This window comes from Rhamphochromis sp. 'chilingali' (genome assembly GCF_963969265.1).
Source record: "Rhamphochromis sp. 'chilingali' genome assembly, chromosome: 20".
Taxonomy (NCBI): Eukaryota; Metazoa; Chordata; class Actinopteri; order Cichliformes; family Cichlidae; genus Rhamphochromis; species Rhamphochromis sp. 'chilingali'.
This window is the reverse complement of record NC_137947.1, coordinates 17,114,589-17,137,876: the sequence shown is the minus strand read 5'-3', so window position 1 is coordinate 17,137,876 and position 23,288 is coordinate 17,114,589. Positions and strand designations below refer to the sequence as shown.

The 23,288-nt window shown below is 39.4% G+C and overlaps 1 protein-coding gene across 1 annotated transcript; it reads right to left on the bottom strand.

The window, feature by feature from the left end:
- Positions 1 to 776: 776 nt before the first annotated feature.
- Positions 777 to 23,094, bottom strand: myofl (myoferlin like). The gene is made up of 54 exons (XM_080869781.1): positions 22,946 to 23,094; positions 22,455 to 22,510; positions 22,249 to 22,340; positions 19,293 to 19,401; positions 19,075 to 19,171; positions 17,344 to 17,507; positions 16,898 to 17,026; positions 16,412 to 16,474; positions 16,222 to 16,272; positions 16,096 to 16,126; positions 15,883 to 15,998; positions 15,656 to 15,782; positions 15,463 to 15,566; positions 15,311 to 15,379; positions 15,180 to 15,223; positions 15,019 to 15,101; positions 14,883 to 14,918; positions 14,621 to 14,736; positions 14,415 to 14,528; positions 14,015 to 14,192; positions 13,650 to 13,774; positions 13,455 to 13,564; positions 13,105 to 13,297; positions 12,825 to 12,980; positions 12,602 to 12,733; positions 12,313 to 12,476; positions 10,553 to 10,667; positions 9,968 to 10,070; positions 8,982 to 9,121; positions 8,728 to 8,892; positions 8,458 to 8,545; positions 8,191 to 8,268; positions 7,887 to 8,068; positions 7,592 to 7,750; positions 7,402 to 7,503; positions 7,147 to 7,308; positions 6,883 to 7,048; positions 6,561 to 6,631; positions 6,455 to 6,469; positions 6,261 to 6,359; positions 5,878 to 6,006; positions 4,224 to 4,379; positions 4,009 to 4,100; positions 3,739 to 3,909; positions 3,455 to 3,603; positions 3,166 to 3,308; positions 2,991 to 3,079; positions 2,815 to 2,910; positions 2,571 to 2,712; positions 2,367 to 2,466; positions 2,081 to 2,256; positions 1,873 to 1,982; positions 1,633 to 1,780; positions 777 to 1,490 (listed from the first exon to the last, which is right to left on the bottom strand). The coding sequence occupies exons 1-54, from the start codon at positions 23,031 to 23,033 to the stop codon at positions 1,452 to 1,454; spliced, it is 6,132 nt and encodes a 2,043-aa protein (XP_080725907.1). The 5' UTR covers positions 23,034 to 23,094; the 3' UTR covers positions 777 to 1,451.
- Between the last annotated feature and the right edge of the window lie 194 nt (positions 23,095 to 23,288).

Sequence of the window (23,288 nt, the reverse complement as noted above, 5' to 3'; positions counted from 1 at the left end):
GCCAACTATGCTCAAATTTATGCCCTGCTTCACATTTTCCAAAGTCTAATGGGTCCAAATGGAGTCTTTACTGGGGTGATTCTTGACCCTGGACCCTAAGGGTTTTAAACCCTTACTTCAGATTAGTATTGAAGTAGTAGTAACTCTGTTTTGACCAAGAATAAAAAGTTGGCTGTTTATCCATTTGTCAGTTTGTGATTTCAAAGAACATGATTTGTGCTGTCATTGTGATATTTGAACCCAAACATGAGTAAAAAAGTCAGAGAGCAATGCAGAAGCTGCAGACCTTTTCCTAACTGAAAAGAAGCATGCACAATGCTGTTTCTTCAAGCTAAAACTTAAAGTTTTGGAGCTGGAAGTTTGATGAAGTACATTTTTTCATCATTTTACCAGAGCAAATGTTATTAAGGCTGTCAAATGGTTCTCTGTCACACAAATTTTGTGTGCACAAGCTGGTTATAACTGCCACAGTGATGAGGAAATAAAAATTTGTGCAACGGCTGAAGACCAGGAAAACTGAGACTCTATCAGCAGGGAGGCCTAGCACGAACATCCAGTCTACAACTCCACCTGAGAGGAGAGACAGAAAAAAAGGAAAATTCCCCATTGCTTGGACCATTACACTCAGAGCCAGCCTCTCTGATCAGATTATTCGGACGGCTGGTGCCAACAGCTCTCTTGCTCAACCAACAGACCACAGCAAAGTACTCTCAGGGTGATTCCAGCTTTTTGTTTGTTTGTTTTTTATAGCTCCAACAACCAGCCTGTGGGGGCTCATGGGAAATTATAAAATCAAAAATATAAAAAACCTTGAAAACCTACATACTGTATTTATGAATTTTACTGCTGCAAACAAAATATTATTTTATTAATAGAAAAAAATTATATATTTATTTAGGCATCTCACTTAAAATTTAAACACTCAGGTGTTGTGCGAAAATTATGAACCAAAATTGAATTCCTAATGACATTTTACTGACTGACGTTCAAACATGTTTACACAGAATACTTGATGTTATCATGATTTTCATACAAACTATGTATGAAGATATGGATATCTGGCTATGTATCTATCTATCTATCGATCTATCGATCGATAGATCGATAGATCGATAGATAGATAGATAGATAGATAGATAGATAGATAGATAGATAGATAGATAGATAGATAGATAGATAGATCCCTATGATTTATTGAAATGTCATTTCTGTTGCTTTTTTTCATTTAACAGTCAGTGAAACAAATTTGATTTAATATACATGAGGTACAAAATAATACTGAGAGTGAAAAAATACAAAATTAATAGCAGTCACTGTGACAGGGAAATGCTTAGTGTCAGATTTCTAAGGCATCAGCAGAGACAGTTATTGCTTATTTCCATGGGATGGTAACAGCAAGCAGGTCTGTAGGTTGTGCTGCAGGTAGGTACAGAGCTTCTCTACAGTGCTTCTTAAGAGAAAGGCTTGACAATCTTCATGGAGATATAATTCTGCAGAGAGAAAAAATGGTCTTTTTAAATGCTGAATTAAATTCAGTATCCAAATATCCAAAGTGTTTTAGACAAAATACTTTAAGGGTTCTGATGGACACAACAAACTTGACTTCATTATCAACAAAATGAGTGAACTTACGGGGAGGGAGTAGAAAAGGATCCCAAGGAACAAGAGTACAAGCAGGAGAAGAACTCCTAAAATGAAAATCCACTTGAATCTGCGCCACACTATGAACTTCATGGTCTTGCAAGGATTTGTAAACCAGAAGAACGAAGTGTCAGGGCGGCTGTTAGAGAATAGAGATACACAATTATTTTTAAATGAAGTATATTAATGTAAAACAGTTATTAATTTTTCTTTGGAGAGACATATTTTTACTTGGGTGGTTCCAGTCTGGGATTTATGTTGGGCTCTTCTCTGCCTTTCCCGGCTGGCCTTTCCTCCATCTCCTTCTCGTCCACTATTTCCAGTGTCATCTCAACTTTTCCCTGCAAATTTTTTAAAAACAAGGCCTTAAACAGGATCCCACAAAAAAACACACATTTAAAAAATATGACAAATAAGTGTGCTGGAGACATGAACATACACCAAGTACAGGTTTTCCACCCTGCTCAATTGCACATGGCCACCAGCCTCGCACAGACTTCTGGGAGAAGAGTGAGGTGGGCTGTGATGCCATCATTCCTTGCAGCATCTTCAGGCTGCACTTTTCTGGGGTCTTTGCAGGAGGGATGAGATTCAGTAAGTCCAGCTCAATTGACCCTGCAACATAAAATATGTACACGTCTTTCTGTGACAAAGCTGCAGAGCATATGTTATAGCATTTGGCTCTTTTTAAGGCATTTCCTTCAAAATTTGGAATACTGTTTCACCTAAGTAGTCATCCAGGGAGAATTTGTCATTATCCCATATCTGGATGATCAATTTAGGAGGAATCCTAAATTCAGTTTTGTCCAAATTCCAAAAATGCTCCTGTATAAAGATAAAAAATTATTTCATTTATTCAAATTATAACTGGTTACATTATTAGCAAGAAATAAATTGGGGTTTTGTTGCTCATCCATGACTTTGCACACCTTTCTAGAGACAACACACAGCTGCTCTGCAGGTAGGTAGTCAAAGCCAAAGATGAACCTCCAGTTGAAATTTCCATCTCCATCCAGAGATCTGTAGTGGACATCAGTCTTCTGCTTGTTGTCCTCCATTCCTGGCATCCATCTAAAGAACAAACAAAAGCAATATGTCGCCTTCTTGTTGATCACAGTACAAGTGCAGAGTACAAATAAAGGATTAAAGTGAGAGACGGGACATTTAATATACCCTTTAACGTAGATGTCGCTCATGTTTTCTCCAGTGATGCTTCGTTCATCCAGAGTGACATCACTTGTGTTCCAAATGACAGCTCGCAAGAAGTACCTGTTTCAAGTATGCAATTATATTTCACCCCTTGGTGCATTACGTTAAGATATATGATTATTTTGTAAAGAGTTTCTTACTTCTTAGCTTTGCGTGGAGTGATTTCACACGGAGGCCCGGGCAAACCGAGCCTCTTGGGGAAAATGTCTACCCACATCTGAATTCGTCCCTAGATTTTTGAGAAAAGGGTTAAACAAAGCACAGCACATAACTAAGTTGCTCAAATCACAATGCATTGAGTGCATGAGTGTTAACCTGTGATAGATTTGGTTGGTGGGAGCTGAATAGGGTCCTGGTCTCTACATGCTCTTGTACCAATCCCTGGTCTCTGAGGACATGCAGCGCCAGCCTTTCTCTGGCCGGGCCCAAGTGCTGGTGTTGTTGTACAGTGTTGCCCTCTGCAAAGAATGCAGTCAGTGTTAATATCACTGAGAAAGCCTCCAAAGTAGCAAGGCAAAAAACAAACAGTACACAATTAAAACAACAATAGAGACAGCACACTCAATATGTGCTATGATAACAGGACTTTCAAGAATGGCTATACCAAATTCCTGCAGGTGGTATTCTCTTCCTGCGAAAGACAATGAGCTTCCATCACCCTCAAAGCGTGGATTAGGGACGCCCCGCACTTTAGCCAGATTTTGGAGTATCTGAGAAGGCTTCAGCTGATCTCTCCACTGATTGATCCCAGATCTGCAAGACATTCGAATCGATGTTGATGTGTAACATCTCTTTTGATCAAAATGACTAGATACAAACAAAGCAGAGCTACAAAATTGTAGACTTAAGAAAATAAACAACTGAAGTGCACTTAAAGTACATACTTACACACAGTAAGTCTGTGGCAGGCCACAGCTAGGCCTGAAACGAGAGAGAAGCCTGTTTTCCAAATCGATGACTGTCTCACCCACTTTTTCATCTCTGCTCAGGAGGTCATAGTCATACACAGAAATCTTCAGATCCTTGTCTTGAGGCAGGAAGCAGGATAGCTCAAACATCCTGGAGAAAAGTATTTGAAATGCTTGAGTTTTCACTGTAAAATAATTAAATATCAAAAAAAATTTTTTTTAAAAACAACACATCTCAACAGCATCTCACCTTCCAAACACAGGATTGAGGGTGTTAGGTTTGTAGTTATCTCTATCATCCACTGTTTTCCTCCCCAGCATAATCTTAATGTACGGGTCGCACTGAACGGAGAATGGATAAATAAATAATGTTGAAAGTATTCATCTTTTTCACAATTGTGATAAGCTGTGCACAGGATTAAAGCAACATGACTTATCAGCTGCAGCTTCATGTATGAGACGCACCATGCCGTTTGTATCCTTAGGCTGCAGGTCAGTACAGGACACCACATATATTCTGATCAGGCACTCCTGTGGTCCACTCTCAGGAAGCTCTCTGAACTGGCGAGGTGGCGCTGGCACGCCTGGGTCATCAGGCAGTGGGTAAATCTTGAATGAGCCCTGTACACCACCAAAGAGAAAAGCATTGTTAGTTAAATTAAAATTGCAGGTTTCTCCAATGGCATCACAAAGATATCAGGGTTGTTGAAGAAATGATTTAGGGAAGCTCAATTCACACATTTTTAGCAGGTCAAAAGCATTAAAAAAAAAAAAAATTTCTGTTTAATTTTTACTTTTCTACAGCTTTAAAGGATAAACCCTTCCAATTCTATATTAGCTACCGAGGCACCACTGAAGAAGAATCAGGCTGGGACTTATGGACTTACTTATTTCCTCACTAGTATAGTTATAGCCTCTTTAGGCTTCTTTGGCCAGGGATCACTTATTGTTTCAGGCAAACCTGTTAATCTTAGTGGAGCCACCATCGGTTCCACCTTAAATTATTGTTTTAGTTTAACTGCAATTCCTAAATTGTCCACTAGATGTTACAAAAGGAGTATTGAAAATGGCTGTGTACTAGGGCTGGGTATCGTCACTGATTTCTAGAATCAGTTTGATTCTGATTCACAAGGTCCCATACTGATTCGATCCACGATTCGATTAGTTTTGAATCGGGGAAATTTTGCCTCAGACAGTCAGAAATATTATAATTCTGACCACTTATCAGTACATATCTATATTTTTATACCTATAAAAAGAAAGCTGACACTTGTGAGTCTTTTTAAAGGTGTAAGCATCACAGCAGATGCCTTTGTGTCAAAGTAACTAAGGATAAAACACAGAAAAACATGAAGATTTTCCTAGCCTGGGATTTTATAGCAGATGACCTTAAAAATATTGTGCAGTCAAAAACGAAGTGAAGCAGAGCAAAGTTACAGAGGTTTGATTAGAGACACAGCTAAGCATTTTGCAATTTTGAATAATTTTAAAAAGTTTCAATTTGTTCAGTATTGAACAGCAGAAATGAGAGAGAGAGAGAGAGAGAGAGAGAGAGAGAGAGAGAGAGAGAGAGAGAGAGAGAGAGAGCTGTACATGAAGTGTGATTTTATCGTGGTGGAAGCAAAACAGCAAAAGTCAGAGGAAATTCCTGACGATGTTTATGTGAAGCGAAATGTGAAGCGTAGTTTGGATCGTCTTTGGCTGCTGGTTCAGTCAATATTGTTTGGAGAGAGATAAAACCTGCAGCTTCAGAATCTAGCACAAAGAGGACGTAAACACAAAGCGCCCGCCGACGCTTCAAAATCAGCAAGCGTGTCCACGAACGTGCAGTCGGGTGAGAAAGGCGACATTTCACTGATTCGGATGCGTTGGGTCCGCGTTTTATGTTTACATCTTTGTGCAGAATCCGTGTACCTGCTCTCATTTACTGTTTTAGCTGTTTGGTGGTTGTAGAAATTCTGGCGTTTCGGGCAAAATAAATTTCTATTTAAAAATCAATTCAGGATTTTAATGAATCGATATCACGTTATCCAAGCCAGAATCGATTTTAATCGATAAAGCGATAATCAAAACCCACCCCTACTGTGTACTAATTTTACAAAATTTCACACTTCTTTACCTTGAACTCTCCCACCACTGAGGGATCATCTTCTTCATCTTCACTCTTTCCTCTCTGAAGTTTGAAAGTGCTGCAGAAATCAGTCAGCCTGTGGAACTCTTTAACCTCTTCTAATTCACAATTGTATACCTACAAAAACACAAAAAGCATTACAATTCACTGTTTGTTACAGCGAGTGGATTAAAAACTGGTCTATCACTTAGCTGTGGGGCTTCACAGAACACTCATGCTGGTTTTATTTAACAGAAAATGACTGCAAAATCTTAAGTGCTTTCAGATCACAAGCCTGTCTGTCACAGTAATTTAGATGCAGGTTGTAAACCCATCACAAATTAGATCAGATTAGATCTTTTCTTTTTTCCACCGAGTGTAAAACACATCACCTGCAATTTGTCATATCCCTTTTTCAGGTAAGGTCCACACTTTTCCTGCTCCCCAGTGGAGGCATAAAACTTACTCCACCAGTCTACTGCCTCCTCCTCCTACACAACGCAAAAACAAATATCAATACATTTGGCATTTTTAAAATAGATGATGATATCCATTGGTCGACAACGTGTGACAAGAGAATTCTGACCTTTTCTTCTTGAAGCTATAAAGATGGGAGCAAAGAATACTTTTCATTAAAAAAATATTATTTTTTAGATTTTTCTGTTGTTTTGTTTATGTGACATTTTATTTACCTCTGTTTTTATGATGGGTCTCCCCTCCACGTCTATGACAACATCTCCTTGGGCAGCAGCTATCATTGCCACTGCAAAGGTAATGCAAAAAAAAAAAAAAAAAAATAAAAAAAAAAATAAAAAAAAAAAAAATATATATATATATATATATATATATATATATATATATATATATATATATATATATATATATATATATATATATATATATATATATATATATATATATATATATATATATATATATATATATATATATATATAACAGACACTTATCTTATGAAGCTAAATATGCATGTGAGACTTCTGTGTCTGTGGATACCTCTAGCAGACATGCAGGTTTCATTGTTAAGACGATACGGGTCACAGCGGAACTCCTCCAGACAGTCAATTGTGCACTGTCCCACGACAGGCTTCCTACCAAAAGGTCTGTGGTCGATCACCTTGAGCACGATAGGAGGGGCGTACATCTCATCTTTGGGAAGAAGCTAAGTGAACAGTGAGAAGACAGGCCAAATAAGGAAATATCTAAAGTTTATATATCTGAAGGTGTGTTATTCCTTCAAGGAAGACTTGGGGTTATTACCACTTTGAGTAGCAGCACTGATCCAGGAAAGTTGGGGTTCTTTTTGAAGTTCTTAATCACAGCAGTTTGAACGGTCTCACCACCACATTCAACTATCAAACTTGGGGAGGATACTGTGGCCAACTGATATGTCTTCATGTTCCTCAACCCCCAAGTCAAGACCTACAAGCAAAAACAAATATTCATATTGCAAAACCTAGCAGGGCAGATAAGGAGAGCATCACACAAGAGGGCTTGAACAATTTAAAGATATACCTCAATCGCAGTGAGCTGCACAACTGGCCTGATTCCCTGAGGAACCATGTAGAGATTCTCCCCCCGCCGAGGAGGCGCCAATGGAAAATCTCCATCATTAACCTGGAAGACAAGAACAGAGGGACCTCATTTATAAAACTTCCTAATGTTAAATTACAATTGAATCACTTAATTTTGGTGCTTTCTGTACCTTGTCCTTCAATATGAGCTCAGCAGCTAGCAATGCCTCTCCAGCACTGCGACCTTTTTTGGTGACTGGGAACCACAGCAGTTTAGGACTGACAGCCCCACTGGGGTTCAGTTTAACCACAGGGGGGCATGTGCAGCGGCCCATGGCCTCATCTTTACCCTAATGAATATAGTACAGACTTAATAAACCCATATTATGTCGATTAGAGCCCAAAATGTGCTTTTCTAGGACACAGTTGTGTGTGTACGATTATGTAGTTTGATCAGAAGTTAAGCAGATTAAACACTGAACCTACCACTTGATCTTTGTCATACAGCTCCAAGACTACATCGGGAGGGTTGCAGGCGATGGTCTGTGGGTCTCCGTAGATTTCAATGTCATCAAAAATGAGAGTCTGATCCCATGTGGGATTCAGCGTGGTCTTTATGACTTCTGTGGTCTTGCTCACATGCAGAAATGACACATGAGCATAGGGATCTAGAGAATCCAGAATACTCTTATTACCATACTTTCCAAAATTGTACCTCAGGAGTTGATTTTATTTATTGCTCCTTAATGGATTTACACTTTGTGTGCCTATCACAAGATTTTGCTCTTACCCGAGAAGCTGTCTTTGTCCATGGCACAGAGATTTCTTGCCTGATAGACATAGACTCTCAGGTGGTAGATGTAAGATCCTGGGGGGGGGGAATTATTTTTAGTAAAACTGGATAACTCCAGTTTATCCAGGCAGTTATATGTATTTGGATTTGGGATATCAGTGTAGTGTCACACTAAGAGCAGTCAGTCGGGATGTAGTTCAAAGAAAACCTCTGCCTTTAATCAGCAACAAACAGGAATTTATTTTATCTGATTCAGCTACTTACGGTTAAAGTGGCAGGAAACAGTGGGTGTGTTGGCACCAAAAACTTTGGCTGCACCCGTTTTACCGGCCTTCTCATCAACATCGACCCCCTGTTAACAAAACAAAGGAGCTTAACAGGAGACTTTTCTAAATATTGGAGCAAACTTTAAGAAAATTTAAAGCAACACAGCACAACAACCCAAATAAAATCGATTTTACATCTGACAGAAATGGGTATAGAATAGAGATTTATATTAAGCAGTTTTACTCATGGTGCTTAAACTAGACCTACTAAAGCTCCTTCCAGTCTGAAGATGGCAGAGGCCCCAATGCAGTCTGATGGGACCATCTTTCTCCTCCAACGTCGGCGGCGGAACGTGTCAGAGGAACGCTCTTTCCTGTGGAACTTCCAGCCAATCAGGGAAGAGTATTCCCAACCTTCCCCCGATCCTCGTCTCTAAAGAAGGAACAAAAGCCAAAAAATCCCGCAATGAGATTATACCTGTGTGCTGAATCTAGTCTTTTCCTAATCTGTGTCTTCCTCACCTCAGCAATAGCAGTTTTCTCAGATATCTTCCTTCTTTTTCTCATGAGTCTCTTCCTGCGGTGGACATGGTACATCTTCTCTGCTGGAGCCCAGGACTTTGGTTTATCATCAGGGGGAATGGTGACCCCATATTCCCAACCTAGTGTCAAAAAATACATATATAGTTAGACTCTTCCTTATTTGCAAGATGACAGTAGTAGGAAGAGAGGATGTACATTGTTAGGCCCATAACTTGTTAAACAAAGACAAATTATGACATTTTGCCCATATATACCACAGAAGAGTTTAGAAAAACAGTCAATATGTAATTAAAGTGCAGGCTTTAAGAGATTAAATAAAGTAGTATTAACGTTTTAGGAATTATAGACATTTTCAAACAGTCCCCCGTATTTACAGGCTGAAAGTGATTGCACAAACTAACATCATTTTAAATATAAGGATTGCTTCTGATTGACTGTCTGAAATCTAGAATCCATAAACATCACCAAATGACGTTTCCTCTTTGAGATGCTTTGTCAGGCCTTTACTGCAGCTACCAGCAGCTGCTGCTTGTTTGTGGGTCTCTCTCTGCCTTCAGTTTTGTGTTTAATACCTGAAAGGAGTGCTCTGCTGGGATGAGATCAGGTGATTGACTTGGTCATTGAAGAATATCACATTTCTTTGCCTTGCGAAACTCTTGGCACATCATCAATAAACACCAGGGACCCAGTTCCACCAGGCGGCCATACATACCCATGTCATAACATGGCTCCACCATGGTTAAAAGAAAAGGTGAAACGCTTAGGACTTAGAGATTATTGCTTTTCTTAACCATGGAAAGAGTTCCAACACTTCATTTGTCTTCGGTGGTCTGTGCTGGCCGGTGCGTTTCTGTCCACTCCTATTGTTTTTGATGTCTCTTCTATAGGTTTATTTTATTTATATACTTATTTATTTATTTTCTGTTTACTGATGGGTTGTGTTTCAGTTTTAATGTTCATGTTACCTCTCTCATCGACAGCTCTGTTGCTATCGAAGCTCCAGTCATCCTCCCAGGTCCATCCAGGTGGACACTCAAAGTCCCCTGGGCTCTGAACCTTTTCACCATTCTACACAAAATAAAAAGTTTTTATTAAATGATACAGAAACTTAAAAAGCCCAATTGATTTTATTAATGCTTCATATTCTATACCAGTCGGTCTCTAATTCTGTAAAGTTTTTAACAGCTATGTGTTCGGATACTCATGGGAACTACTCAAAAACTCAGACTTGGGTGATAGACGTCTGCAGCAGCTTTGAGGTTTTTGGGCTCTTATGCAGCCCAAATACTCAATGTGGTATCATTATCATTACTAGCAGGCCTACTAAAAACTACAAATGGTGCCAGAAAGACAGCAAAAATCACGCCAATGCAACCACAAAGAAATCAACCTGTCACAAGTACACAGTAGTAAAGTAGAAACTGATAACATTGGAAACAAGTATGCATAAACAGGCTTTGTCGTGCTATCTTCACCCACATATTTCAGATAGGGCTTTAAAAGCTAAACGTGTGTTTTATATGTCTGTGGGTAAGACCAGTATAGCATACCACGTCTGTGTAGGGCTCTGCAGCAGGTTTCCACTCACCACCAGGAAACCGTGTTTCATTCTCAAAAACCTCATCTGTGAACTCTGTGTGGCCTGCATCTGCTTCTGTCAACAGACTTTAGAAAACACCACCATAGCACTAAGGTTAATAAGAGGCTGTCTGACTCAGGCAAAAGTTATGTAGGTCCACAATAAACAGATCAGAAGAGATCAGGAAAGCAGGCTTCAGATAGCTAAGGCTATTTACTCAAACTTCAGTATGAGGCTGTAAGCACTTTAGAGTCAGAAGGCACAAAGGGAGGGAAGGAGAAGAAACCAAAATGTTGGCTGATGCCAAATTCCTGTTCATTTCCTGTAATTGTGATGATAATTTGGTTCCTAGCGTTGGCTGGTACCCTCAGTCATTTGAGCGCACACAAGGGATTGTACCTGACAATTTGACCCACCGACAACAACAATCAAAAGCAGGAATAAACAGCTTCTCAGAGGAAACTGTGCAAAAATAACATTAGCCATGCAAAAAACCTGGTAATCGGATTCTGAGGAAAAGCAGGAGAGAAGGCCAGATGGAAAACAAAGAATTATATATAAAAAAAATAGTTAATAAAGAAACAGAGAGAAAGAGAGAGTTTGTATATGTAAGTGAAAATGTGGTATTTAACCTATTAAAAAAAACACTGGGCAGAGATTGTTTCTAATAATTTGTCTCATATCACTATTTTCTGCTGTGCAAAGACTGAGAGCAATTCTTGGAAATTCTTTCTCTGTTAATTAAGTAAGTAAGTAAAATTTTATTTATATAGCACCTCTTAAGATCGATATCACAAAGAGCTTCACAACAAAAAGTGCAAGAACATTAAAGTTTAATAGATGATGTTTTTTTTCTTCGTTTTAAAGAGACCACTGAGTCCACAGAGCTCAGGTACAAAAGCTCTGTAGCTTGTATGACAGACAGTCATCAGGCCCTGATCACATGACCTCAGGAACCTGCTGGGGACATTTGAATGCAGAGGTCTAAAAGCGGACCGAAACTACCAGCGGTATGACACGTGAGTACTTAGAAGACTTTGTTAGAAAGTGGTTTTGGGTTTTGGTTAAGACAACTGAACAGCAAGTTAAAAGTAGACAGACATATCTGTAGACAGAAAAACATAAATCTGAAGTTCACATCTGGGCGTGACTGCAAGTGTTGATTTATAACATCAAGTGGAGCGTGACATTTTGAGCACCATGCGACCCACTTTTAGCCACAACTGCCAAAATGAGTCCAGTCCAGGCCCCAAACTTATCTGCTTTCTGATTGAAACAGGAAATTAAGATCAAACAAACAAGTGATGTTTTCACTTTGATTACATGCAGTTTTAGCTCCATAGTGTACTGGCTCAACCATTCAACTATCAAGTGAAAGCTCCCTAGTTTTGATCCTAGGAGGTGAAACTAATCCCTTTTGGGGTTGCTTCAGAAACGGCAACTAGTGTAAAAAATAAGGGAGTAGCTGGAAATTCCTTTTTTTTTTACTTATATGCATTTTGTTTTTGTTATAGACAGGATAATAGTGTGTGGTTCTTAGCCTCGATGACATTCTTACATCCCTTACAGAACACACACAAGAACACACAGCTTGCTGAGTTTTAACCTTTCCATAAAAGATACTGAAGTATAAACAGGATAGTAGGATAGTATGTCCAAGTGCACTGCAACAGGATGTACGCAGTTGATTGAAAGGGCTGCGAGTGTGCGTGTACTTGTATGATTACTCACCATCGCTCAGGATCAACAAACCAGTCTCCCTCCCATTCCCATCCACGTGGCGGCAGAAAGCGTTCCTGCTTGAGCTTCACCTTTCCAGTTACATCGGAGAACTTATGACGTCCAACCAAGCCAGTGGTACCCCATTTGCCAAACACCTGAGCCTGGTTCTCATACTACAGAGGGGGAAAAAAGCAACAGTGTATTCAAGCCATAGTTTATACAATGCCCTCTAAAGTAAGCAGTCACAAATGTTTGTATTTATTTCTTCAGAAACAAATGTTTTGCATAGATACTGTACCATTTCAGCGTACACACTGAAGTTTCCCTCTGAGAAAGTATTGAATTTTTTCTCTTGTGCAGAGAGACCGAGCCACATGTTGATCCTCAGCTGAACTGGGATCTTCAGACCTTTTTCTTTGTCCATGGGATACTGAATACAAGAATTAAATGGCATACAAAATATACTGTAAAACCTGAATTATTGCAAGTTGTTAAAGAAACATTTATGACTTTTGCATTACCTGCATGAAGACGGTCCGAGTCTTTCCACAATGTTTGCCACAGGCCTCGTCACTGAAGTTAGAGTACAGGATCTGGTTGGCTGGGACTCGGGCATAAGCCACACGCTTCTCTCCTCTCAACATCCATATGATCACATCTGGCATGCTGTTCTGAGGCTGAAGGAGACATGAAACATTTCAATTACACAAAGTTTCGATCCTGTTTTAGAGCTGCACTACATTGTACTTTTGATAACAATGACGCCCTGGACATTCTTTAGCAGAGGAAACATTTTCTCACCTCCTCTGCCAGCTGCTTGAGTCTGTCCAACCAGTTTTCAATTTCACCAACAGTCGCCTTGACGTCTGTGGCTTCTTCTCTCACCCGAGTGGCCATCTGCCTGATACTTTCCACAGCGGCATCACGCAGGCTTTTTATTTGGAGATCCAGTTCTGTAATGTTTTGCTGTTCCTCCAGAACTGGAAGCTGCAAACTGTCACACGCACATCAGATTATTTAGCTTTAACAGCCACCTACAAATGTATCTGTCCTAACAGAAAAAAACACAGCTGTCTAACAATAATCTACATCAAACCACTACTTCATGCAACTGAAAGGACTAGTGTAGGATCTGCCTGGTCTCGTCTTACTTGCTAAGGTCCTCAATCAGGCAGTTGATGAGTTTAAGCCAAATTTCAGCAAGGTGTGTCTCAGGAATTTTGGTTAAGATGGCTGTTTTAAAAGAAATAAGGTGAGACTCCTAAAACAAATCACAAAGCGTAAAGGGGAGAGATTAATGAGCAGCAGAAATATTATGAAATATTATGTTTGTGTGCTATTCTCACCAGCCTCTCAGCAATGAAGAGGAGAATATTAACAGAGTACAGGCGGTAGCTGATGTCCTCCCAGTACGAAGTGAGAATCACAACAGGCTTAGTGTCAGCCCAGGGTAGGTAATAGTAGTGATTACCTGCACCATACACAGTAAATGTGCTGTTTTATTATTTATTTTACACACACATTAGGAGTTTATGACTCAGTATTCCAAACACTTACAGTGAGGTTGACAGTTTAAGTAATTTAGTCATATATATTTGACTTAAATAACAATTAAAAAAAAAAACACATGCCTACCTAAATTCCCTTAATGTCACGAAAATATCAAAACTACGTCATAGTCCATAAACAAGCTTAAAAAACAACTAAGTACCATCAAAAACAGCAAAGCTGTACTGGGTGGTGGACGCCAGCGGCTTGCAGGTGGAATCCAGCTTGTTCCCATAATTACCGATGCTGACCTCAAACTGGATTGGTTCACCAGGCTCTTGGAGCATGCATGCACTGTGGAAAACTGCGCACAGGGAATACTTCCTCCTCCGCTGGTATTTCTGCAACCAATTAAAAAGATGTGGGAGTGTTATAATTTAATTCCACACTGTTGGTTAGAGGTATTCTATCCCTGTTCAGGACCACATTTAGATTACGTAAATGAAAACAAACTGCTGGTTTTTGTTTCTGCTTAGGGATGTTCACACCATCAGTTTAAAGGCACCTTGCAGTTTACTGGAGTAAATACAGCATGACAGGGTTACGGTGAGCGGCGTGAGTACCTGTGCGACCAAGATGTCATCACTTGAGATGTCATCCACATTTTTATCAGTCTTTCCATCCAGCTGAGTGGACAGTTGAACAAGGACCCTCCCCCTGTATGCGACCCCTTCTCCCTGAAAGAGTTGAAAATGCAAAAACATGAATATGAAATAAAATGAATACCAATGAGAGTGAAATATCATGCAGAAGTTCTGGTTGGTGCTACCTTTCCATGGTTGAGTTCATCGTATGGGTCAGGCAGACCTGAGTACTCTCTCGGGCTGCCATACAGGTTGACGTAGCAAGGCCCAAAGGCTGGGAGAAAACCAACTTCTGATGCAGCTGTGCTCACGGTAACACACAGAAAAAACAAAAATCCACCAGGATTTACAGGTAAGGTTAGATACATAAAGAGAAGGAGTGAGTTAAGCTCTTAGAAACTTAGAGTCTTTTTTTACATAAAAGAAGATAAATCATTTAGTACATACATTCGGTGACTGTGTTGGAATTTTCAGCCTGTGTTTCTGTTTTGAATGAATAAAAAAAAAAGCGGTATTACATTTCATATCACAACATGGACATAAACCAGTGAGTGACAAAATATAAACAATACTGTATGATTACCTTCAATCTCTCCGCCAGAGGAAGATATCTTGCTTAGATTCAAAAATGCTGTTCCTATGGCATCATCCTTGGTTAGACGATCCCTGCAAAGAATATATATACATGTCAGATAGTGGTCGTGTTATTGTTACCCATGTCTGTGAATGAATGTCAGTGCTTACCAGTCATACATAGTCAACTTGATGCATTCGCACATGGAGGGAAACTACAGAGGCAGAGGTTATTTATGATGGAGATTAAAGTCTCATTCAATTTTGAATCAAAGCTTCTTTTTAATATGCATCTTTATTACCTTTACTTGAAGACTGATGAATTGGTTAAACTCTGGATTCGCATTTTTCTCAATTATTTTGGTAGAAGCCTAAAAAGACAAAATAATAATGTTAAATGAACTATAATTACATTGAGGGAAATTTTTAAAAACTTTAATCTAACATGAAATACCTTCTTCCCAGCAAAGCTGACTTCCAAATATGGATCCACCAAGTTTTTCCTGTCTCCATCCCCTCCAAATACCTGTTTTACTGTCTGAACAAAGGCATCATCCACTGCAACATAAAACAGAAGCTTCTTAAACGGATTTCAATGCATCAGCCCATGAGAGCTGCAGAAATTTAATACCCGGTACACCACTTACTCTGTGGCATATCCTCAGCACGATAGACTTTAAGGTTCAGCGTGGCTGATCGCATCGTGACTCCAGCTGGCACCAAAAGATTGTTCTCTATGTCATCTTGCTCCTCATTTGACTCTCTCTTCTCAGTCTGTACGCAAGAAGCAAGAGCAGAGCAGAAGAGATCTTTATGTTATTAACACTGCATTAAGAGAAAGGTGTTTTGATTTTGAGGAAGAAGCTACTCTTACCGATGGTTCATCTCCAGTAGCCACAACAATTATGCTGACTTTCAGGTAGCCTCTAGGCCCCAAGCTCGAATCATCAAGATCACTGAGGAGGAGCCATTTCCTCATTATGGCGTGACCTGGATATGGTGTCATATTCAACATGTTCAAACATCTACCTGCAGTGTATAGAAAGGGAACTTTCCCAAGACGTGCATACAATACCAAAATACTCACTAGGTTCGTCGTAGATGTAGCCAACATCAAGCTGGATAGGAAAGAAAAATGTCAGACTACTAATTCATCCTTGAACTGTGAAACGACGAATGCAAAGTTTAGTATTTAAAAGCATTTTTGACACACCTTGAACTCTCCAATTAGACTGTCAGATCTGAGGGAGAAGGAGTCATAGACCTATGGAGAAAAGATATGAGATGGAGAAATGATTTGATTGTAAAATCGCATAACAGATGGTACAATATACTAATTTTCTGTAAAAACAAAACAACAAACAAAAAACAGTATTACATTTTAATATAACTTATCTGCATACCCGAATGTTGATGCTCTCATCAAACAGTTCTGACGGTAGCATGTTAAGATTGTAGAAAAACATCTGGAGAAGAGAGAGAGACAACTGTGTGTGCACAGTATATTTCTATGCCAGAAGCACGCTAATATAACTTTTTGTGGCAAATCACACAACTTACATTTGCTTTTAGCTGAGATTCTAACTGTACGTTCTGGCAAAAGCTGAGATGAGGTAAATGCAAATGCAAATGAGAGGGATTAGTTATACTGCAAGAGAAAGCTGAAAGGACTCCTTCAGTATCTACAGAAGGCGACTCTAAAGCTGCTGATAAAGAGAGAAATATCACAGGAGGTTATTAAAGCTCACAGAAGTGGCAAGGAAAGTAGACAAAGGGAGGTTAAAAATAGACAAGCAAGGTCAAAAGCAAAAGTATGCAATCAGTAACAAACTTCTCAAGAGTCATTTCTGGACGAGTTGAGTATCTTTGCGTGGCCATAGATTCATTACCTCATCAAAGAACGGGCTGTTCCCTCTCCTAATTCTCGTCCTGTGGGTCTGTCCACATACACTCACTTTAACCACAGGCTTGATGTTGTTGCCAGGCAGCTGTCTACCCTCGACAACCCGAACACGGATCTGTTTGAAAAGGTAACATTTTTTTATTTATTTGGGCTACTTTACTTTTTCTGCCAACTTTTAAAGTACAATCCAGCTCAATTAAATATTGGAAAACTGTGGATCAACAATATTGTCCCAGAGAAACTGAAGCAGAACCAGAAAAGTTGTTGGCATGTCTGTTTCCTGTTTGTCTATTCCCTGGCACTGGCTTACGTGTTAAGCAGTACTGGTGAAACTTTCTGTCATTTATGTGATTAACAATAACATTTCCTTCTTAGAGTGATATTTGTCATTATCTAGGCGTAGATTAAAAATAATTGCAAGTCAAACAATACCTGGAAGTCCTGAGGCTTATTGGCCAGGGCTCTGTGCCTCTTACGCCTCAGACGGATAGATTGTCTGGATTTCCCAGGGTGGCCTGGTAAAGTGGGAGCTCCTGAGCCTCCACCCTGACCTCCCCCATCTGTGTCTGCTTCTCCCTCATCACCCTCATCACTCCCTTTTTGGTGCAAAATCAGAAAGAAAAACATGAAATTCATAGTCATTCATATTCATTATTATTCTACTCATGCTAAGCTTCAGTCCTGTGGTGACTAATATGTCTCGGCGTGCAACTGGTTATTTAACCCGATGCAGTGAACAGCTCCTTTTTTTCTTAAACAACCATGTTTTAAGACATATCCCATAACTGTGGAAAAGATGTTGCTCATTTTCAGATAGGTCATTTGACCTAATGGCATCAAGTAGATAAAAGAACTAAGGAGATTGCTGAAACAACTAAAACTGTGTTACACACTGTCCAACATGTCATTAAAACCTACAAGGATCATGGTGAATTATCATTTTTGAGGAAGAAATGTGGTCAGAAATAAATCTTGAATGATTGTGACCATAGATCACTTAAATGTTTAGTGATATCAGAGTGTGAAAAATCATCAGTAGAACGCACGGTTGTTTTTAACAGTGATTTCTGGAGCATTTTCACGCATTCAATGCAACGAGAACACAAGGGATTGGGACTAAACTTCTGTGCAGCTTTAAGAAAACCATGCATCAGTGAGGTCTAAGGAGCCTGAAAAGAAGGCGACTGGATTTTTAAAAAGTTTTTAAAGACGTTTCACCTCTTATCTGAGAAGTTTCTTCAGTTCTAAAACCACACGGTGGAGAGTTCAGGTTATTTAAACCCTAGTGGGAGTTGTCCCTTAAGAGGGTTGCTGACCCACTATTAATCATCTCATGAGCCAAGGTATGAAGAAAAATGTTGCGTCATTATCACCAGCGGTTTTGGGTGACGCCATTGCGTACCCTTGCCTCACCGTATTATGTGACCTACTGATGTCATCGAATGCAAGATGTCAGTGGGAGTTGAGGCACCAGGAAAGGGATCTCAAGACTACATTGTTGGTGGGTAATCTTCGGTGTCATAAGCCACCCTCTCTGTGTGTTAGTTGACCTGGTCAACCATGGCCTAAAACTTTTCAAGCTCCTTTGACTACCATAACCTTGATGACTGAGAACCTACACAGACATGCATCATCAAGGCTAGTCGGAGTGGGATGTTCTTCAGTTTCCTAGTGAACATGAACTTTGTTGCAATGATAAACAGTCATGTGGTATGATGAATCCAGATTTAGCATTTTCCAAAGTGATGGGTAGTGAAGGTGAAGCCATTCACGCACCATACCTAGGAAGCACGAGACATTATTTTCACACTTGGTTTTAGCTACCACAGAGTCCAGACCTTAGCCCCATTTAGAATCTCTGGGATTGTCTGGAGAAGACTCAAGGATCCAGCTTTCCCATCCTCAGTATAACATCTTGGTGTACAATGAATGCAACTATTCATGGAATGTAACTTTGCATATGATAGATAGATAGATAGATAGATAGATAGATAGATAGATAGATAGATAGATAGATAGATAGATAGATAGATAGATAGATAGATAGATAGATAGATAGATAGATAGATAGATAGATAGATAGATAGATAGATAGATAGATAGATAGATAGATAGATAGATAGATAGATAGATAGATAGATAGATAGATTTTAGTCTTCTTACCAGCATCCAAATGAGATATGTCTCCATCAGTTTGATCATTTAGGTTTGAAGTGGCATTGATAGGTGACTCATACCCAATGAGCAAATTAATGACTGCCTAAAAAAAGAATACATTCTTAATTACCACCCATCACGATGTAAATCTGTCCAGCTGTATTGCATTTCACAAAAACAACTGCACAATAAGTAGGATCACGCTATTAATTAAAGGTATTCACCCCAAAAGACTGCTGCTTCTCATTGACAAGTGGTATGTTCTTGGATGGAAGGGATTTCGCATGACCACTGGCCAAGTCTTTCAGTGAGATTCTTGCAGAACCAATAAATCTGAAAAGCAATCACATTCATTTCCATTCACATTCACTCAAGTCATACGCCAATCAAGGAAACCATCAACCTCTTTCCAATCGATAAAACTAAGGATGCTAGGGATGCTTTGCTTCCACAATTTGTGCTGAAGAATTACCACAGGCAGGAACTGGACTCACTGTTTGTGACTGTAATTGCTCGTTGCTGTGGATACCTAAAAGTTTCCACTTCTCAGTTTCACTTCTTCATATAAATATAACAAATCAAGCAACAACACCGACATTGTTACTTTATTAAAAGGAAATTATGTAATATATGTAATAATGACAATAGCTTGCAACACACCGGGCATTTTTATAAATCATAGCATGGGCGCATGGGCGCAGCTGTGGCTCAGAAGGTTGAGCGGTTTGTCTACCAGTGGAAAGGTTTGTAGTTCAATCCCTGTAGTTTGCATGTCAAAGCAATCTTGGGCAAGACTGAGATGCCCTCAGCTGGTCCATTGGAGAGTGAGCATATCTGCGCTTGTGACATCAGGGTGTTGTGTTTATCTTGTCAACCCCATTAACCTGTTCTCTCACTTATCTGATCTATTCCTAATGCTGATTGGTTGTTGACGGCTTCCTGCACAAATATAAACCCAGAGAAGGTGGGATTAGGATTGAACTTTGTTATCATTACACGTGTAGAAATACAGGGTAACAAAATACAGTACCATAAGTACAGCATGATGGTTGGCAACTGGTGTCTTTGACCTTTTCACTAGCTTTATCTTTCTATTGTTTTCTTAGCTTTGATTATTAAGTATAGTTAAAGTTAGGAGTTCTCAGTGTTTTTAGCTTTGGTTTATGTTAGTCTAGTTTTCCAGACCTAGTTTAGGGGAGAAGCCTGAATCCAATGCCCCGCTGTGTGGCTGATGTGGTTGGCTCATGGTCTTCTTCCTCTTTTGTTTGTTTCTAGTTGGGAATTCTGTGTCTTTTTGTTTCTGTTTGTCCTTTGGGAGTAACTATATTTCCGTTATTAGTAGCTTGTTGAATGGCAGCAGTGTTGTTGCATCTGATATGCTGGGTTCCTTTGAGCCATAAATTTAAGGACTATAACAGGGCGAATGTGGCTTTATAGTACAAAGAGCTGAATGCTAAGTTAGAGTAGAAACCACTATTTAGGTTCATTTACCAAATGACTGTAACTCAAGTTGAACTCAAAGATTAATTCCAGAGCAAGTTTTCCTCTGATGTCACTTTACTCATTTTGTTAAAAGGGAGATTTGCATACAGCAGTGGAACTAGTTTATGAGGAAAACCCATAAAGATGGAAACCATTAACATGTACCACAGGCATGTGCTCTATGCCCAGTTTAACAATGAACAAATGCAGAGCCAAAGAGGTGGGAGAACAGTCTTATAGTAAGTAAAGAACATGAGAATGGTCGCTTTCATGAGTTGCTTTCACAATTTTCTCTGTGGTTCTCAACAGATGTGGGATTAGTTGAGACTCCACAGAGCTTAGAAAACTTGTTCTTGGCAGAAAGTGTCATCTGTGGAAAGAATCTGGGATGGTAAATTACTGCCCCTGGCACACTGTGCAAGGAAAACACAGTATAAGGATAATGAGTATACATAACTTCTACTGCGAAAGAAAACTTTAAATTCTAGTGTCAAATATTTGTAGCTGCTCTACTAAAGAGAGGATTTTTACTTTAAAATGTCTAACCATTTTTTTGGTATACACAGGTATTTTCCACTACTAATGTATGGCTTTTAAAGACAGCTGAGGAAATACCAAAATAAAATGTCCCAAAGGAAACTAGGTCTCAAAACTGCAAGTTGAGCAGCTGGATTTGCCTTCTTTTAACTGCAGTACAGATTAGACATCCCTCTTCGGTTCCCTGAATCACACTCCTTCTCTTTCCTATTATGGATTTTAGATGGGGGTAACGGTTGGTTAAAAAAAAAACAAAAAAACAAGTTTCCTGATTTTTGGCTTTACTGTCTGTTAATAATGACAAACGTGCCGATGACAAGCCAGCACAAGCTTCCCCTCTCATGCAGCTTTGGAAAAGCATAAAGTGCTTGTGTAGCTAAGGCAGACAGTCTTCACCCACTACCCCTACCCACCCCCACACCCCTTTTGCCTGCCTCAGGGGAATTTATACTGTGTACAATCAGTCACTGCAGTGACTCAATGGAAATGTTATTACTTGGTCTCCTTTCTTGTCTCCACTTTTTAAAAACAAAAGAACCCAGACTCTCTGTGTTTTGTGCATATCTGTCAAACACATTAATGAGGATTATTAAAGTGACTAATAAGCAACAGTTTGAGTTTCAAGAAAGAATAGTGAAAAGGAACAATTTTTTTCCCTTTTAAGGTAATATTTTTTTAAATGCTGGATCACCATTGTTCACCATAGCAAGTCTTAACATGGACGAGTCAGTCCTGGAGTTAAACATACCAGTGAAGTTTCAACATGCTGCTTTGCTCCTCGGGAAAAGATCATAATAACTGTTTTCAGCCACACGCTGGGAGTTATAATGTTGGTCATCGGTGCACAGCTACCATGAAACTCTGCTACACTGATTATAATTACATGTCAAAAGGAAAAACCACTGAGTTGGGATGAGGTTTTCCCTTTAAGTTATTACCAGAGCCATAAAACACATGTATATCTGTAATGACTAGCTGCACTCAAATGAACTTGCTGACTCAGAGACTTTGTTATGATGGGTTAAGTACTGATTCAGTGCCACACACCAGTCTGGTTTAAGACAACTAAGGCTGCCATCACTTTAAAACAGACACACATTCATGACTAAATCAACATGCAAATGTGATCATTTTTCCACCCATTGCCCTCCGTGCACATACTTGTCTTTTCCGATTGTTTCGTAGTCTTTTACAACCACGTTGATGAATGAAGATGCATCCAGAGGGCTGCCTTTCAAATTAAATTCAAACACCTGTAATTACAAATAAGGGGCATTTGGAATCAACCACCAGCAGGGAGTCATGTTGACAACATACACATCAACATCACACCCAAACATTAAAGTTAACTTTCAGTTTACACTTACTTCATTCCAAACTGGATTGAGCTCATTATCAACTGCTTTGGTTTTCTTCTTTTCACCTGTAAGAAAAAATGACAAAGCAATGATTTATATTCCTTTTTTAAAATATCTTCCTCCCAAGCATTTTGAAGTTTAACAGTGAATAGGAGCGACACATAAAAGTCTCAAACCAACGCCAAACTTATTTTTCAACTAAAAATAATTGCTGCACAAACAATTTTACAATCCTGAGGGAGTTTTTATTACAATAACAATGCAAGCCTTCTCCTTTGGGAGCCGTGGGTTATTCTGACCTTATAAGGATGCATCTTTGTTTTTTTGAGTCACAGCCAAAATATTCAGCTGCAATAAACGTTTAAGTGATTACAACCAAAAGATGTTAACCTGACAGAAAGTGAAACACTGTATGGATGCTCAGTTTCTCCTAGAAAAGAAGTGGCACAGCATACAGCAGGAAGAGTTAAGGTAATAGTTATCCTGAAGAATTTTCTCACCTCTAAAGATCACCGAAGCTATTGGATCTGGGTTGCCAAGTTTCTTTTTGGGTATCCCGCTGGCGGATTCAACTATGACCCGCAGCATGTTGATAGAAGTCCAAAAAAAAAAACACTCAAAGAAAAGCTTTATATTCCTCTGAGAGAGAAGGTGCCATCATAGGAGGAACTGAGACAAAGTTTAAAGCAGAGGAGGAGAGGGGCGGATACCAATCACCTTATGAGTCACAGCAGCCACCAGCAGCCTGAAGCGGCTTTACTGTACGGAGCACCAAAAAGAGACCCTCATCCGGTGCTGCAGCGCCACTCTGTGGTGATGCCTAAGTACTGCCATCTTCCCCTG